General features: G+C 38.3%; 1 protein-coding gene across 1 annotated transcript in view; it reads left to right on the top strand.

The window, feature by feature from the left end:
* The first annotated feature begins 2390 nt into the window (after nucleotides 1–2390).
* The window catches only part of nom1 (nucleolar protein with MIF4G domain 1), a 45482-nt gene continuing 30563 nt past the window's right edge, over nucleotides 2391–17309 (top strand). Inside the window, exons 1-5 of the mRNA XM_039753617.1 lie at nucleotides 2391–3492; nucleotides 9991–10121; nucleotides 10708–10903; nucleotides 12378–12701; nucleotides 16612–16722. Coding sequence (XP_039609551.1) covers nucleotides 2533–3492; nucleotides 9991–10121; nucleotides 10708–10903; nucleotides 12378–12701; nucleotides 16612–16722 — 1722 coding nt within the window. The 5' untranslated portion in view covers nucleotides 2391–2532. The remainder of the gene's footprint in view (nucleotides 3493–9990; nucleotides 10122–10707; nucleotides 10904–12377; nucleotides 12702–16611; nucleotides 16723–17309) is intronic.

Genomic DNA, 17309 nt, shown 5'->3' with positions numbered 1-17309 from the left:
CCCTGACTGGTGGTGGTTATCCTACTGAAGTTTCTCCCAATTCAATACAGGTTCTCTGGAGTTTAGCCAGATTAACCATCATGTTCTTGGTCTTCTCTCTTCCAAGGCCCTTCTCCCTTGATTGCTGGGTTTAGCCTAGTGGCCAGCTCTAGAGAATGTTACAATTGTTCCAAACTTCTTGCATTTAAGAATTATGGAGTTCACTGTACTCTTAAGACCCTTAAAAGCTGCAAATTGTTTTGTAGCCTTCCACAGATGTGCGGTGACATAATCCTGTCTCTAAGCTCTGAAAGCAATTCCTTCAAGCTCATGATTTGGTTTTAGGTCTGATGCACACTGACAGCTGTGGGATCTTCTATAGACTGTTGTGTGCCTTTCCTAATCATGTCCAACTAATTAAATTTACCACAGGTAGACTCTAAACAAGGCATGGAAACATTTCAGTAATGACCAATAGAACAGGATGCACCTAAGCTAAAATTCAAGTGTCAAAGCAGAGTCTGAATATTTATGTCAACGTGATAATTCAGGTTTTTGTTTAAAATTTATTTTCCAAAAATTGTAAAATCTTGTTTTTGCTTTGTGATTGTTGGAGTATTACATTTTCCTTGATGAGTGATAAAATTAATTTCAGCAATTTTATCATAAGGCAGCAACATAGCAAAATCTGAAATAATCTGAAAGATCTAAATGCTTCCCCGGTGTCCTGTAAATGTTTATCATATGTGCCAATACTTTGATCGAGCTGACAATTTTACTTTTTCTTTAACTGTTTTTTTTTTCAATAATATTTAATTAATGGGTACATAGAAATAGAAGTAAGAAGTCTATCAGGTATGCTGATTTGTCTTGCTTCGGATTAAAACTAAGATTTGTATTTTATTATAGGTATATAGCACTGCAGAGTGGTAGTGTCTGCCATGTTTGTTGGGCAGATATGAGAATTCAATGTACTCTGTAGATTAAATTAGATAAACTTTATTAATCAAAAGGGGAAATTTAGATGCATGCAACAGAAGATACATAAAAACAAAGATACAAGCTCAAAGGACAATTCAAACAATCAGCAAATAAATGTATATTGTGCAGAAATTGCAAAATTAACTTAAAGAATATAAACATCACTATGGACCATGATATTGTGGATGACATTGTGATCAGTAGAGAGAGGAAGGATCAGGTCAAGGAGACCCTGGACAGGAATGAAAGTCAGTAGAAATAAAACAGAATATATATGTGTGTGAATGAGAGGGAGGTCAGAGTAATGGGGAGGATGCAGGGAGTTGGTGAAGGTGGGTGAGTTTAAGTACTTGGGATCAACAGTACAGAGTAATGGGGACAGTGAAAGAGAGGTGAATTAGAGAGTGCAGGCAGTGTGGAATGGGTGGAGATGAGTGTCAGGAATGATTTGTGACAGACAGGTGCCAGCAAGAGTAAAAGGGAAGATCTACAAGATGGTAGTGAGACCAGCTATGTTATATGGGTTGGAGAGGGAGGCACTGACCAAGAAAAACAAGTGACAGTGCTTGAGGTGGCAGAGTTAAAGATGTTAATATATACATTTGGTGTGACGAGGATGGACAGAATTAGAAATGAGTACATTAGAGGGTCAGCTCAGGTTGGACAGATGGAAGACAAAGTCAGAGTGGCATGATTGCGTTGGTTTGGACATGTGCAGAGATGAGATGCTGGGTATATCGGGAGAAGGATGTTAAGGCTGCCAGGTAAGAGGAAAAGAAGAATGCTTAAGAGAAGGTTTATAGATGTGGCAAGAGAGGACATGAAGGTGGTGGGTGTAACAGAGCAAGGTGCAAAGGACAGGAAAATATGGAAAAAGATGATCTGCTGGCAAAAAAGTAAATGTTCCATGTGGTAGATATAGGGACCATTTAGGTATAGTCAAGCCCATACAGGATAGAGTTGCTTTTATCTTGCTGATTTTTGCCTTCCATTCTCACTAACCACTTTTTCAGTTGGGTATATCTGCACTCATTGTATTACAGGAAATTAAAATATAAATACATTAGTATTTCCCGTTCCTGTGCCGAAAGTTGGACTTTGATCCTTCCATTTTCTCACCCGTTTAAGTAGTTTAAGGGCATGGGTTTTGGTTTTATATTATTTTAATTCTAATTTGTTTGTGAGACATAATTCGGCTCTGAGAAGTTTTTATTTAAAACGAAAGAATTTAAAACCATCTCCGTTTTTAAATTTAAAACGAAAAGAAAGGTAAAGGCAGAAATATACTGCTAGAAAGGGTCTTCGTTTACGATGTTTCCAACTGCACTATAGATGGCAGTAGCACACCGAATAATCATTATGAACGAATGAATGAAGAGTGTACAGTTAGAGGTTAATCTCACATAGCGGAAAGGGCGGAGCTTTACAGTTTCTTATTTCCTGTTGTTACAAACATGGCGGCGCCCTTTGAGTTGCATGCTTTCAGGCACTGGTGAAATCTGTCGTTAATGTTTTATTTGTGTACAAACTGGAATTGTTCTTTTGCGTTGTTACGTGAAGATCGGGGCTGCCATGAAAAGAAAATTTCAGCACAATCGGAAGGGAAAGAAACATGTTGATGTTCTGCGAAAGCTTACCGAGTCAGTGGAGGAGTTTATAAGAAAAGAAGGAAAATCTGGAGGTGTCGGGGATGAGGAGGAAACTTTCAAGAGAACCTCCAGGTTCAGTGTCAAGAAGAAAAGCAGGAAAGAGTTAAGAAGAGAGAAAAGAAAAGCAAAAAAGATAAAAAGGAAAACGTACTGCGAAGGTAAGCGCACGGGAAGCATTAACGCGGTGGAGACGGTGTTGAAAAAGCAAGGAAAGGCGAGATCGCCACTACGAAAAGAATTCAATGTGGCGGAAAAGAGCATTCCGACATCATCCGAGTTGATGCGCAGCAAAGTTAAAGGTAAAGCTGTAAACCCGGTAGAGAAGGGTCAGAAGAAAAGCACGAAATTGGAGAGTAGTAAGAGGGATGAGCAGCAGAAGCCGAAGAAAAAAAGTGGAGGGCGATTACTCGAAACGAGGAGACAGGCGCTCCTGGAAGCTAATGCTGAAGAGGATAGGGAAATCAAAAGGCTGGAAAAACAGCTAGGACTGAACAGGCGCAAGAACAAAAAGAGCCTGCCCCAGTCTTTCACGGCAGACGGTCTGGACTACGTCTTGGGGATCCTGGAACCGGGGGCTGCCGGTTCGGGGCTGTACGAGAGCGATGAGGAAACTGAGGCGATCGGTGGGACACTGAATGAACTTGTGGGTGACGACTACAACCAGAAAGAGTCTGAGGATTCGGAAATGAAATCTGACCCTGAGGAGTCAGAACTGTCAGAGACTGAGGAGACGGGGGAATCTGATGTTGACGAATGGGAAGAATCTAAGCAGGAAGATTCAGTTCCATCAGAAGAAGAGCAGAACATTCTAACGACAACATGTGAACAGGAAGAAAGCAAGGGCTTTCTTAGTGCCCAAGGAGAAAGTGAAGATATTGAAATGGTAGGTGACACATTTTTAGAATAAAAAATAGGCACGGACTCCGAAAAGGCTACTCAGACTAGCGTAGTTCAGTTCTTTTTTGTGTCACACTAGCGTAGTTCAGGTCTTTTTTGTGTCACAATAGCGCAGGGGTAGCACTGCTGCCTCGCAACAAGAGACAGGGGTTCGCGTCTCGGGTGCACCCTGCGTGGAGTTTACATATTTTTCACATGTTCTCGTGGGGTTCCTCTGGTTGCACTGATTTCCTCCTGATTTCTTTCTTTTTTGTGGTTTGAATCTTCCAGACCAGATCCTGTTGTAATTTTCTCCAGTTTCCAAGTTTTTGTTGGAAACTATACGCACTGACACCTTAGCTTCCTTTACAATTTCTCTAAAGGAAATGCTTACATTTGAAAGGGCAATAATGGTCTTTATGTCTTCCTTTTAATGACCTTTTGCTCTCCATTATGGTAGCAGACTACAGTGCAGTATTTGCCAAATATTGCTACACCCTTTTAACAGAATTTATTCCAGCTCTACAGTCATACAGACAGAGCATTTATAAGTAATCCACAAATGTCTGGATACCTGCAGGAATTGTTTGCATCAACCTTCAAGACTTAATTAACATTTATTGCTGCAGAAAAGCAGTAAATTGTTAACCTGTTACTTGTTCCTTAGAAAATACCTTTTTGTATTAAAAAAATGTCATTATCCTTCAGTTTTTGGTAGCTTAAACTTTTTTTTTTTTAACTTCTGGTCATTTATTATTTATCTTTTTACCATTTCCGGCTATTCACTGGACATGATCTGCAGTGTGTGTGTTTGTGTATGTAAATGTAAAAAAATATATATTTATTTATTGCACATACTATGTACTTATTTAGCTTTATTTTTTGTCATTATGTGTGTTGTGTATGTGTAAGCACACAGCCAAGATATCAAACGAGTGGCTTCAGTGAATGTCCTTGAGTGGCCCAGACTTGAATCCAATTGAACATCTCTGGAGAGATCTTAAAATGGCTGTGCACCAACGCTTTCCATCCAACCTGATGGAGCTTGAGAGGTGCTGCAAAGAGGAATGGGTGAAACTGGCCAAGGATAGATGTGCCAAGCTTGTGGCATCATATTCAAAAAGATTTGAGGCTGTAATTGCTGACAAAGGTGCATCGACAAAGTATTGAGCAAAGGCTGTGAATACTTATGTACATGTGATTTCTCAGTTATTTTATTTTTAATAACTTTGCAAAAATCTCAAGTAAACTTTTTTCACATTGTCATTATGGGGTTTGTGTGTAGAATTCTGAGGGAAAAAAAATAAATTTAATTCATTTTGGAATAAGACTGTAACATAACAAAATGTGGAAAAAGTGATCCGCTGTGAACACTTTCTGGATGCAATGTAAAACTTTTTATTTAATACCCTGCCATGGCTGTCTGTTTGTCGGTCCAGGATTTTGAATCACCAGTAGCTCTCAAACCATTTGATCTGTTGAACTGAACTTTGGTATACAGTACATATACTACATGACATTTACTATCCGCTTTTGGGTGATGAATGACCTCCAAGGTTATTCCTCTTTTTATTTTTATTTTATTTTATTGTAGAATAAACTCTCAGCAGCGGCCAGCAGGGCGGCCATGCAGCACATGTGTACTGTCGCCGTTCACATTCCCTACCACGTTCGCTGTCACTTACCCTACCTCTTCATATTTTATATCATTCTTGAGGCATATTGAAGACTTAAGTGCCAGCTTAAGTGAAAAATTAAGGAAAACGTACTAAGTAATTGCAACACGAACAGTGACTTAATCAGTTTTTAATGCAAAAAGATGCAGATGAAAGAAGAGAAGAAGCGGGTTGCTTGGGTGGAGAGAAGAAGAGCTGGTCAGTAAGCAGCAAGAACATCAACCCCTGAGCAAATGAATGATAAACGTACAGAAAAACAGTATGAGAACTATGAATGCTCAAGTCAAGTGTATTCAGTACACGTTATCGTGCAGTGCGCCGTTACTGGTATTCGTACAGTATATACAGTGGTGTGTGTGAGTGTATTTATTAAACCACTTCTTCCACAAAGTTGCAAAAAGCACAAAGACACAAGTTTTCTCTTTCCACAATACCTTTCTGTCACTACCACCACCACCATCACACTGCCCTCCAAACAAGTGTTGCTTCATGTCCTCCCAGCTGTGATTTGCCTGAGTAAGGGAGTGTGGCCCCTTTTATTAAGGACCCGGGAGTATTTCCAGTGCCAGGGCCACTGCCTGATGGAAGTACTTCCGGGTCGAACAGGAGCCCATTACAGTAGGGTGTGTGTCTGCCTGCAGTGCCCTCTTGTGGCACCCAGTGACCCCAGCAGGGCTGCTCTACCGGCCTACATTTCCCAGCATGCTCTGCTGGCTTCCCACTGGGTACCAATATCTGGGGCTGCTGCTATCTAGCGTGGTGGGGGAGTAAAAAATCTCCAGTGACGTCTTTTCCAGTTTTGGTACTTTCTTCTGGGTCTGATCCTATTCTTCTCCCTGAATGTGGAAAAACTGATGCGCTGTAAATACTTTCCGGATGCACTGTGTGTATGTATGTATGCATGCGTAAACCACCTTCCAGTTTAGTACGTTGTTGTTACTCACAGATGTCAACAATGTGCCGAAATAACGAAAGGGATGGTAGACAGTATTACACTGGTTAGCTCCTGAGGCCTGGTTAGAGAATGAGATTGCCGAAGATAAAAGGTACGTGCCTACATAACATATGAATGAAAGAAAGACAGTGGGTGAAATGAATGACAACGTAACAGCACATTCCGGAAATTATTATTGTTACGTTGTAGCCGGCGAGTGCTGCGCATCTCACAGTTGTACCATGGCTTGCTCACATGTCAGTGAAGTGATCCCTATTTATGCTTTAAAGAGCATGGATACCTGTGTCCCCCTTTTATAACCATTGCTCCGTGTATATTGCCTTACTCTTTGGATTGCTACAAAGCAACCTGCGAGATTGGAGAAAGGTTGAGAAGACATCGTGAGAGGAAACGATAGCGTCATGAAAACGAGACGGACTGTAAACGGACAGAAGCAGAAATGCTCCTATGTCACCACATAATTACTATTCGGACAGTGATATATATATATGTGTGTGTGTATATATATATATATATATATATATATATATATATATATATATATATATATATATATGTATATATATATGTATGTATGTATTGTGGACTCGGACCCGGAAACACACAGACGGACATCGTCAGTTCCACCACACACGGTTTATTTACAATTAGTCACGTGCACTCCCCAGTGCCTCCTGCACCGTTCCCCCAAATATCCAGACCTCGCAGTCCTTGTGCCTTTCTCCAATCCTCTCTCCAGCTCGTCTCTCTTCCATCCGACTTCCGCTATCGACTGAAGGGAGGCGGCCCCTTAAATAGGAACCCGGATGGGCTCCAGTTGCTTCCCGGCACTCCTCCATAGACACGCCCCAGTGTGGCAAAGGTGCCAGCTGCGCACCCGGAAGCCGTCCGGGTGTCCCCTGTCGTCTTCCCCCCAGCACTTCCTGGTGTGGCGGAAGTGCTGGGCTCCAGGGATATTCAGGCACCGGGGCGCCGCCTGGCGGTGGCCACGGGTCTCTACAGGGCTGGGCTTCCAAGCCCTTTACCTGTGGCCCCCAACATAACCTGGGCGGATGCCTCCTCGTGGTCTGGAGGAGGTACAAGCCCTCCTCCGGTCCTCCTGGGTGTCCAGGGTGTCTCCTGGAGCCCGGCCGGATGCCACAGTATGTATATACAGTGGTGTGAAAAACTATTTGCCCCCTTCCTGATTTCTTATTCTTTTGCATGTTTGTCACACAAAATGTTTCTGATCATCAAACACATTTAACCATTAGTCAAATATAACACAAGTAAACACAAAATGCAGTTTTTAAATGATGGTTTTATTATTTAGGGAGAAAAAATCCAAACCTACATGGCCCTGTGTGAAAAGTAATTGCCCCCTGAACCTAATAACTCGTTGGGCCACCCTTAGCAGCAATAACTGCAATCAAGCGTTTGCGATAACTTGCAATGAGTCTTTTACAGTGCTGTGGAGGAATTTTGGCCCACTCATCTTTGCAGAATTGTTGTAATTCAGCTTTATTTGAGGGTTTTCTAGCATGAACCGCCTTTTTAAGGTCATGCCATAGCTTCTCAATTGGATTCAGGTCAGGACTTTGACTAGGCCACTCCAAAGTCTTCATTTTGTTTTTCTTCAGCCATTCAGAGGTGGATTTGCTGGTGTGTTTTGGGTCATTGTCCTGTTGCAGCACCCAAGATCGCTTCAGCTTGAGTTGACGAACAGATGGCCGGACATTCTCCTTCAGGATTTTTTGGTAGACAGTAGAATTCATGGTTACATCTATCACAGCAAGCCTTCCAGGTCCTGAAGCAGCAAAACAACCCCAGACCATCACACAACCACCACCATATTTTACTGTTGGTATGATGTTCTTTTTCTGAAACGCTGTGTTCCTTTTACGCCAGATGTAACGGGACATTTGCCTTCCAGAAAGTTCAACTTTTGTCTCATCAGTCCACAAGGTATTTTCCCAAAAGTCTTAGCAATCATTGAGATGTTTCTTAGCAAAATTGAGACGAGCCCTAATGTTCTTTTTGCTTAACAGTGGTTTGCGTCTTGGAAATCTGCCATGCAGGCCGTTTATGCCCAGTCTCTTTCTTATGGTGGAGTCGTGAACACTGACCTTAATTGAGGCAAGTGAGGCCTGCAGTTCTTTAGACGTTGTCCTGGGGTCTTTTGTGACCTCTCTGATGAGTCGTCTCTGCGCTCTTGGGGTAATTTTGGTCGGCCAGCCACATCTGGGAAGGTTCACCACTGTTCCATGTTTTTGCCATTTGTGGATAATGGCTCTCACTGTGGTTCGCTGGAGTCCCAAAGCTTTAGAAATGGCTTCATAACCTTTACCAGACTGATAGATCTCAATTACTTCTGTTCTCATTTGTTCCTGAATTTCTTTGGATCTTGGCATGATGTCTAGCTTTTGAGGTGCTTTTGGTCTACTTCTCTGTGTCAGGCAGCTCCTATTTAAGTGATTTCTTGATTGAAACAGGTGTGGCAGTAATCAGGCCTGGGGTGGCTACGGAAATTGAACTCAGGTGTGATACACACAGTTAGGTTATTTTTAACAAGGGGCAATTACTTTTTCACACAGGGCCATGTAGGTTTGGATTTTTTTTCTCCCTAAATAATAAAAACCATCATTTAAAAACTGCATTTTGTGTTATATTTGACTAATGGTTAAATGTGTTTGATGATCAGAAACATTTTGTGTGACAAACATGCAAAAGAATAAGAAATCAGGAAGGGGGCAAATAGTTTTTCACACCAGTGTATATGTATGTATGTATATATGTATGTATATATGTGTGTGAATATGTTTATGTATGTATACTATATATGTATGTATATTGTGGCTGGGATGCCTGGAGAAGGGAAGGGCCGTCAGCGCCTGTTACATCAGGGCTCCGGATTTGGAGCTTGGAAGCTCTGCCCTGGAGACAATCCCGGATCCCCAATCAATCCCCAACAATGCCTGGACAATCCCGGAGCCCTGGATGGCAGCATTTCAATGACACTAGGAAGTGCTGCTCGAACAGGAACAAAATGCACCTGGAGTGTCTCTAGGTGCTCATGCAGCACTTCTGCCACACCAGGAAGTTCATCAGGGTGCACCTGGAGGACATCCAGGTGCAACATAAAAGGGACCGCCTCGCTCCATTCAGGGAGCCAGAGTCAGGAGGCAAAAGATGAAGCTTTTGAGGAGATGAGTGGAGGCAGCAAAAGAATAAGAAAAGAAGAAGAGAAGTAAAAGAACTGAGCTGAGTTTATTGGGGTTTTTGCACTGTGTGTGTTGTGCAGGAAGAAGAAACAAAATAAATGTGTGCGTTTTGGGACTTGGTTGTCTTAGTGTCTGTCTGCGTCCAGCCTGGTTTTTCACAATGTATATATGTGTGTGTGTATATGCATGTATGTGTGTATGTTTTGTGTGTGTTTATATATACAGTGATATAAACAATTTTGTTATTTACTTATTTAAAGAGCTTGTGTAAAAAGCCAAATTTTGTATGTATGTGTATGCATGCATATAAATGTTTTAGAACACCCTAATTTTTCCAATTTTTCTTGAAATTTGAGTATCAAATTTGAATACATACAGTATACAGTTCCATACAACATTTTGGACACACCTGTTCACATGGCATATATTGTTTATATTTGAATTTAAAAAGTGTTAAACTACAATTGTTGCTTATGGTATTCCATTTAATAGGTATTTCAATTATTTTAGGAAGTTTTTATTTCTTATGAAGCACTTGTGTATTCTAGTAATCATTTAGTTTTAACATAATATATCTGCTACCTTACTAATGTTTCTAGTACTGTATGAATACTCTACAATAGAGGAGAAAATAATAACTTCATTAGGATATTTTGTTGCTGTTTTTTCCAAAGAATTCAGGACAGGAAGGCACAACTGAAAAATACATTCCTCCTCATCTTCAGAGGTCAGCTGAGACAGTTGATTCGAAAAGAAGAGAAGAGCTTGAAAGACTTAAAAGAAGTGTGAATGGTCTGATAAACAGGTAATTTATAAGCAGCTTTACTATAGAAAGGCAACAGCAGTAACATATGCAACACAAAAGTTAAGTTTTACTGGCAACCTGTTTCAGGAGTTGGGAATAATTTTTAAATGTGTAGTATTTTGATTGTTAAACCACTCATATTTTCAAGAACTGTGTTGGTAATTCTTGAGAACAATTCTCTTGAATGGCAGCCCAAGTTAGTTAAATGACTTTGCCCAGCATTGAGACACCATTGTGGTTTCATGTATTTCTTAAGATTGCCCGTTTATCATTGCCGTATTTGTGTTTCCACCACTGTCTCAGAAATCAGTCTTTATCAGTCAAACTGGCACTGACAAAAAGTGGTCATATTTGCTTACTTTTTTATTGAACACCTACACTAATTGTGTATACGTTTTTGTTGTAATATTACTGTAAACGCATTCGACACATGCTTGAAAGCAATTTCATGCTGTCACTGAAAATTACAAATTAAGTTTGTTTTTTCCATGCATTGTGGTTTGATTGTTTTTAATTACAGTAAGTAAAACTATACATAATTAAGAAATCTTCAATATTCTTGGTATTTCTTTCATTGTTTCTGTAGATTGAGCGAAGCCAATATTGCTTCTATCTGCAGTCAATTTGAGGAGCTTTACATGGCACACAGTCGAAAAGACATGAATGACACGCTAACAGATGTTCTGTTGGTGAGCTGTGTAATTCCTAATTTGATGCCTACCCGTTTGCTGATGGAGCATATACTACTTATAAGTATTCTTCATCACACTGTTGGAATGGAGGTAAATGAATTCATTCAGTTACCATTTATTTTGCTTAATATAGTTTAATAAGAAGGTACTTTATTTACATGTAATACTCTCCAACAATTTATTTTTTTTACATATTGGAGATGGGGACTTGATACAGTACTGTATTGTTGTAATATTTATTGTTAATAACTGGGATTTTGTTTTTTTTATGTTTTCTGGGAGAATAAGGATGAAATATATTTTTGTTGGAGATGCTTTGGAAAATCCTTTCTTTCTGTATTCTAATAAATGGCATACTTCTAACATTTGCACTATTGTAGAAGAAACTTCACCTATAACTACTTGTCACTTTTGACTAAATTCTTATTTCAGTCCTAGTTTGTCAAATGTGCTCTTGACCGCACATAAACCTGAAATGAGAGGCTGCATAGTTCCATGAGCAAAAGGAAAAAGTTAAGAAACACAAAAAGAAAAAGTGCATCATAGGATTTTTTTTTTTCACATGATCAATTGATATTGAACTCAGGATATGAGAATTGAACAACAAGTTTTGCTTATGTATTAAAGTTTAATAAATAGTAACTTACTGAGTTTTGACACCTCTGCAAATCCTGGAACGCTGCAGTGGCTGCAGGTTTTCATTCATGTCACTTTCCATAATAGTAACCAACTTAGTAAAAAGGAAATAATTTAAGGCCTCAGAATCTTAAAAATAAAGTCAGTTTAAATTAAGACAAAAGAACCATGTTTCCTTCTCATCAGTAATTAGTTATTAAATAAGAAAATGACTGAAAAGAAAACCTGGTCATCCAGGCTGTTAAGTTTGACACCCGTGACTTGTTCCTCCAGAATTAATATTCAATGAACATGTGTGAAAATGTCTGAATTTCAATAATATAATCTTAAATATTTAAAATATGAAATATTCTAGTCTCAATTGTTGCTTAACGGCTCAAATACAAGCATAAGCTCTGATCTCGAAAGGAATCACCCAGCGCTAAGATTAGATGGTGTACTAAGTTTTTACAGTTTTACTGTGGAAACTGCTGAGATACAGTACCTTAAATCTATATTCAGTTAATAAAAGATTTCAAAATAGGATGGATTTCCTTATCAAGCACAATAATATAAAACATCATTGTCTGCATGAATATGACTTCCAACTTTAACTTCAATAAGTATACAAGGAATGTAACATGCATTTTGAAAAAACTGTTTGTGATAGCTAAATCTGCATAATTGTTAATGGTGAAGAGGAGCAGACGATCCAGTTTAGATATATTATATAATGGCTTGTTGTATTTATTTTTATATTCTTTCATTTCCAGCTTAGAAGGTTTATGCATTTTCTAAAAAAAAAACTTTTACATTATTGTCCATGCCCAGTGCATGAATTTATTTATTAAAAAATGTTTGACATAAAAACCTGTCTTAAAAGATAGTTATGTTATTTTTTATTTTGCTGGGAACTATGTGAATTTTATTGAATATTGCTCTTTTTTAGGTTGGCGCACATTTTTTAGAAACTATTGTCCGTAGGTTTGATGTTTTTCATCTGAGTTCCAGTGAAGGAAAAGAAAGTGACAATCTTCTTGCCATGATAGCACATATGTACAATTTTAATATTGTGCATTGTGTGCTAATGTTTGACATTCTTAAGAAACTTCTGAAGACTTTCACAGAGAAGGATATAGAACTGATTTTGTTCTTGCTAAAAAATGTTGGATTTTCACTGAGGAAAGATGATCCATTAGCCCTTAAGGAGATCATTTCTGAAATCCAGTGCAAAGCAGGAAGTTTGGCACCCAGAATGCAAGAACAGCCAAGGGTATGAATCCTTATTGTATTATGTAACAGTCTTGTAGCCAATATGTAACATTCCAAGAAAAGTGATTTTGCTCATAACCTGTCTTTTTAATTGTTCAAGCAGTAATATATATGTTAATATACAGTGACAGAAGAATTGTTGAAACTCAGTTTGACGTTAATAACTTTAACTTCAATCAATATAACAGGAAATATTTCTTCTTCTCATTCGTGATAATGTTCTAATTTTATCCTAAGGCAGTGTTTCTCTAACTTTTTCCTTATGAAACACTTTTCAATTTGTAATATAATTATGGAATACTTATATTGATGGTTATTTGCGTTAAAAAATACATAAAAGATGCTCAAGTGTTTAAGAGGAATCAAAACGTACTTAGAAATTATAAGAAAAAGCTAAAAATTGCAGTTGTACTTAAAATTTTAATATGTAAAATACAAAAACAATCCATTATATTTTTGAAAAGAAGCAAAAGCCATTTTTTAACGAGATCTGTATTTCTGCATGTTAGAATCACATATTCTTTTAATTTCAGGTACAATTGTGAATCATTTTATCTTGAGTAGCATTAAGTCTATTCCTATACATTCTTTTTGTTGCAGCATGATACAAAAATTTACTCTCACACAAACAAGTTCTGGTAAAAGGCAATAATACTTGAATTGCTCATTTTGACGCATTGGGGAGTTCTAGTAAGCTAGCCCAAAAATTATTTAATGGGAGTTACTCTTACTTCTGTTTCAAATCAGAGTCACTAGTTCAGTCAAGTAGGCTTTCATAATCATTTGCAGTGAGGCAGACTGGCTTAGTTATAATTATAAATTGATTTCGAACCCAAAATTATATCATTGGTGGGTTTGGGAAAATATTACAAAAGATGTGACTTTAAGTTGCATAATTGCTATAAAATTGCACTAAAACATTCTTTGTGGAATTCAGCATTTATTTTTATCAAAAACTTATGTAACTGATTGCCATGCAAACCGTTTGACCTACTGACCTGAAATTTGGTACACATATACTATGTGACCTCTACTGTCCGCTTTCAGGATGATGATTGACCTCTAAGGTTATTCCTCTTTTTATTTTTATTTTATTGTAGAATTAACTCCCGGCAGTGGCCAGCAGGGCAGCTGTGTGGTGCATGCGTGCGGGCATTGTTCTCATCCCTACCACCTTCGCTGTCACTTCCCCTACCTCTTCATATCTTAAATCACTCTTGAGGCAGATTGAAGACTTAAGTGCCAGCTTAAGTGAAAAATGAAAGAAGCATACTAAGTAATTGTAACACAAACACTGACTTAATCAGTTTTAACGAAAACGATGCCCACAAAATAAGCGAAGAAGCAGGCTGCTAGGGTGGAGAAAAGAAGAGCTGCTCAGGAAGCAGCCAGCGCATCAACCTCTGAGCAAACGAATGGCAAACGTACAGAGAAAGAGTATGAAAACTAGGAATGCACAAGTCAAGTGTATTCACTGCACATTATTTTGCAGTGTGCCGTTACTTGTGTCTTTTTATATAATACGCTACTGTGGCTGTTCGTTTGTCTGTCCAGGATTTTAAATCACCTGGTACACATATACTACGTGTCGTCTACTATCCGCTTTCAGGGTGATGATTTTTATTACTCTTTTTATTTTTATTTTATTTTACTGTAGAATAAACTCTCAGCAGCAGCCAGCAGGGTGGCCATGCGGCGCACATGTACTGGTGCTGTTCTCATTCCCTACCACCTTCACAGTCACTTCCCCTACCTCTTCATATCTTTAATCATTCTTGAGGCAGATTGAAGACTTAAGTGCCAGCTTAAGTGAAAAATTAAGAACAATGCAAGTTTTGCAACACAAAAACTAACTTAATCAGTTTTAATGGGTAAAGAAGCCATCGAAAGAATAGAAGAAGCGGGCCACTCGGGTGGAGAAAAGAAGACCTGCTCAGGAAGCAGCAAGCGCATCAATCTCTGAGCAAACGAATGCTAAACGTGCAGCAAAAGAGGATGGAAACGATAAGTCAAGTGTATTCCCTGCACGTTATCGTGCAGTCTGCCGTTACTGGTATATATATAATATATGTGTGTATATATGTATGTACGTTAATGTAACATTTTGTAAACATTTTTTTCAATTATTCATTTACGCGGAATGCAATTGGGAAGTGCCTTCTTAAGGTATGCCATCACATTTTGTACTTTAAGCAATTCATGAAGATTTAAGGTTTTTAACTAAATAAGAACAATATTTAATCTCCCAATGTAGCCAATAGGTGTTAGAGTGCAAACGAAAAGTCAGCATTTAGCGGGTTATTGGCAAAGATTAGGGAATGTCTGCTAAAAAAAAACAAAAAAAAAAACAGCACAAATCACTCATGTGATTTCTTTCCTACCGAAAGTAAAAAAGATTCTTCTAAATTAAAACAAATTAAAACAATATTTTGCAAGCAGATATTGTCTTTGAATAAGGTGGAGGTTGGAACATGTATTTCATTTTTATCTAAGGAGCATCTCATCCTGCAATTACATTTTTATTTGCTTTGACTATGTCGAAAATACATCAATCATTGATATTTTTCACTTTAGAGTTTGTTTTTGTTTTTTCACTGTTTCCAATGCAAGTAGCCTTATTAAAAGGTCAGAGTGAAGTAGCAGTGATTACTTTAAAAACTTGTTTGCTATAATAAAAGGGTCATATTAAGGTGAAGATTTTTTTTTCTTCTTCAAGTGTTATCCATCCATTCATTTTCTTAACCAGCTTAGTCTGTCCCCCCAAAAAAAAAAACAAAAAACTGAAACCTATACTGGCACCACTGCACTGAAAATTAAGAAGCAGCCCAGCCATATACATTTTAGGAACAGAATTAAAGGTAGAATAAGAAAGTTTGCATGTTAAACATGGAACATTACTCAATAGGGAAGTGAATCCAAGTCCTTAGAATGATCTTGTGGCATTTATAATTCATATGTTATTGTGTCTTTTTAGCATTGTGCTAGAGTTAAATTAGTAGTATGTTGTGGAGGTTCCCAGGGAGATTGAGTCTGTTCCATCATATAGATTTATGGTTTTCAGTAAATAAATAGATACTTGTTAAAATAATTGTTATTATAATTAAAATAAGATATAAGAACTGAATTAAAGAACTGCAGATTTAAAGCATTTATTTTACTTTTTTTTCCAAGATACACATATGTTTATATACCTATATCTTGCACTATGTAATACAACGCTACTGTGTGTGTCCGGTTCCTTGGTGTGATCTGATTTGTCAGTTTGGCTTTGGTCTGATTGATTAGTTTTGCTTTGGTTGCTGCTTGCTCAAACACAATCAAGAAGGGAAGTGTTGGGCAAGAGAGTTTGAGACTCATGAGGATACAGAGGAAAGGAGTAAGGGGAATGCTCAGAGTCACTTCAAAAGATGGGAAGTTTGTGCCAAAATACGAATGATGTTTTTACAGGAAGTAATTGGGCCCTTCAACAATTGATGGTAGTCAGAAAGTGGAAAAGATATGCTAGAGACTGACTCAACAGAGAGGCTGAGACACATAAAGGTATCCATGTAAGACAAGAGAAATCAGATATTTTAAAACTTAATCTATTGCTTCTGTTTTACATGTAACATAGCATGTATGAGTATGTGTATTGCATTTTGGTGAAAAAAAAAAAGAACTGGGACACCTGCTAGAAACATTTACTTGGAAAATTATTCTTTATATTTTAAGAAACACCTAAGAAAAAAGTGTTGTACAAATTGATGCATTTGCTTTTTGAAGCAAAAACACCCTGAATTGTTTTTCATTGTTAGTTATAAATGTGAACAAACTGCATCACTAGCCTTTTGTTAAGGTACTTACAGATTTTTTTGAGTGTTTACCTCCCACAGAGCTTTCCCAACAATGCCACCCTGCTCTGCTTTCCACAGGTGCGCTTTATGCTGGAGACACTGCTTGCGCTGAAGAACAATGACATCAGGAAAATTCCAGGCTATGATCCAGAGCCAGTGGATAGACTGCGGAAATTACAGAGGATATTGGTAATCGTCATCTTCTGTTCACGTATACTGTTGTGGCAAAATAATTAAAAAAAAAAAAGTTGAGAGCTGGGAAGTGAGGGTCACATCAAGGCAGGTAACTGAAACAGCATGCGGAACGCACCTTACCAGCACTGTTTCAATCTTTTATTAGCCAGCAGCCATAACACTTGCATTTCACAACAGGTAATCCACCTGAAGCTAAGCATGTTCAGGCCTCACCAGTACTTGAATGGGAAACCATGTAGGAAAAGTTTAGGTTGCTGCTTTAAGAGATTTTTGGAGAGACCAATACGGGGTTACTTACCCTGTGGTCTGTGTCTGGATCCCAATACCCTAAGAGGTTGGATCTCAACCTTGAATTTGTAGTTCTCATCCATTAGAATGCCTGTTCACAGGTGTATGTGCCTCCATACATGGTAATAAAACCTAATGCCCTTGCTTTCAGAGTAGTAAAACTGTTGAAAGAAAATTCCTTGTAAAATGTAACAGGATCACATTTTTTGTATTTGTCTTTCAAAGCATTGCTACTTTGCATATCAGTGAGCTCCAACTGATGAGCAAATAGTGCTGAATTAATAGTTAGGCCA

Source organism: Polypterus senegalus, chromosome 5, assembly GCF_016835505.1.
Source record: "Polypterus senegalus isolate Bchr_013 chromosome 5, ASM1683550v1, whole genome shotgun sequence".
NCBI classification, from domain to species: domain Eukaryota; kingdom Metazoa; phylum Chordata; class Cladistia; order Polypteriformes; family Polypteridae; genus Polypterus; species Polypterus senegalus.
The sequence above is the reverse complement of the archived record's forward strand: the minus strand, read 5'-3'. Positions and strand labels throughout refer to the sequence as shown.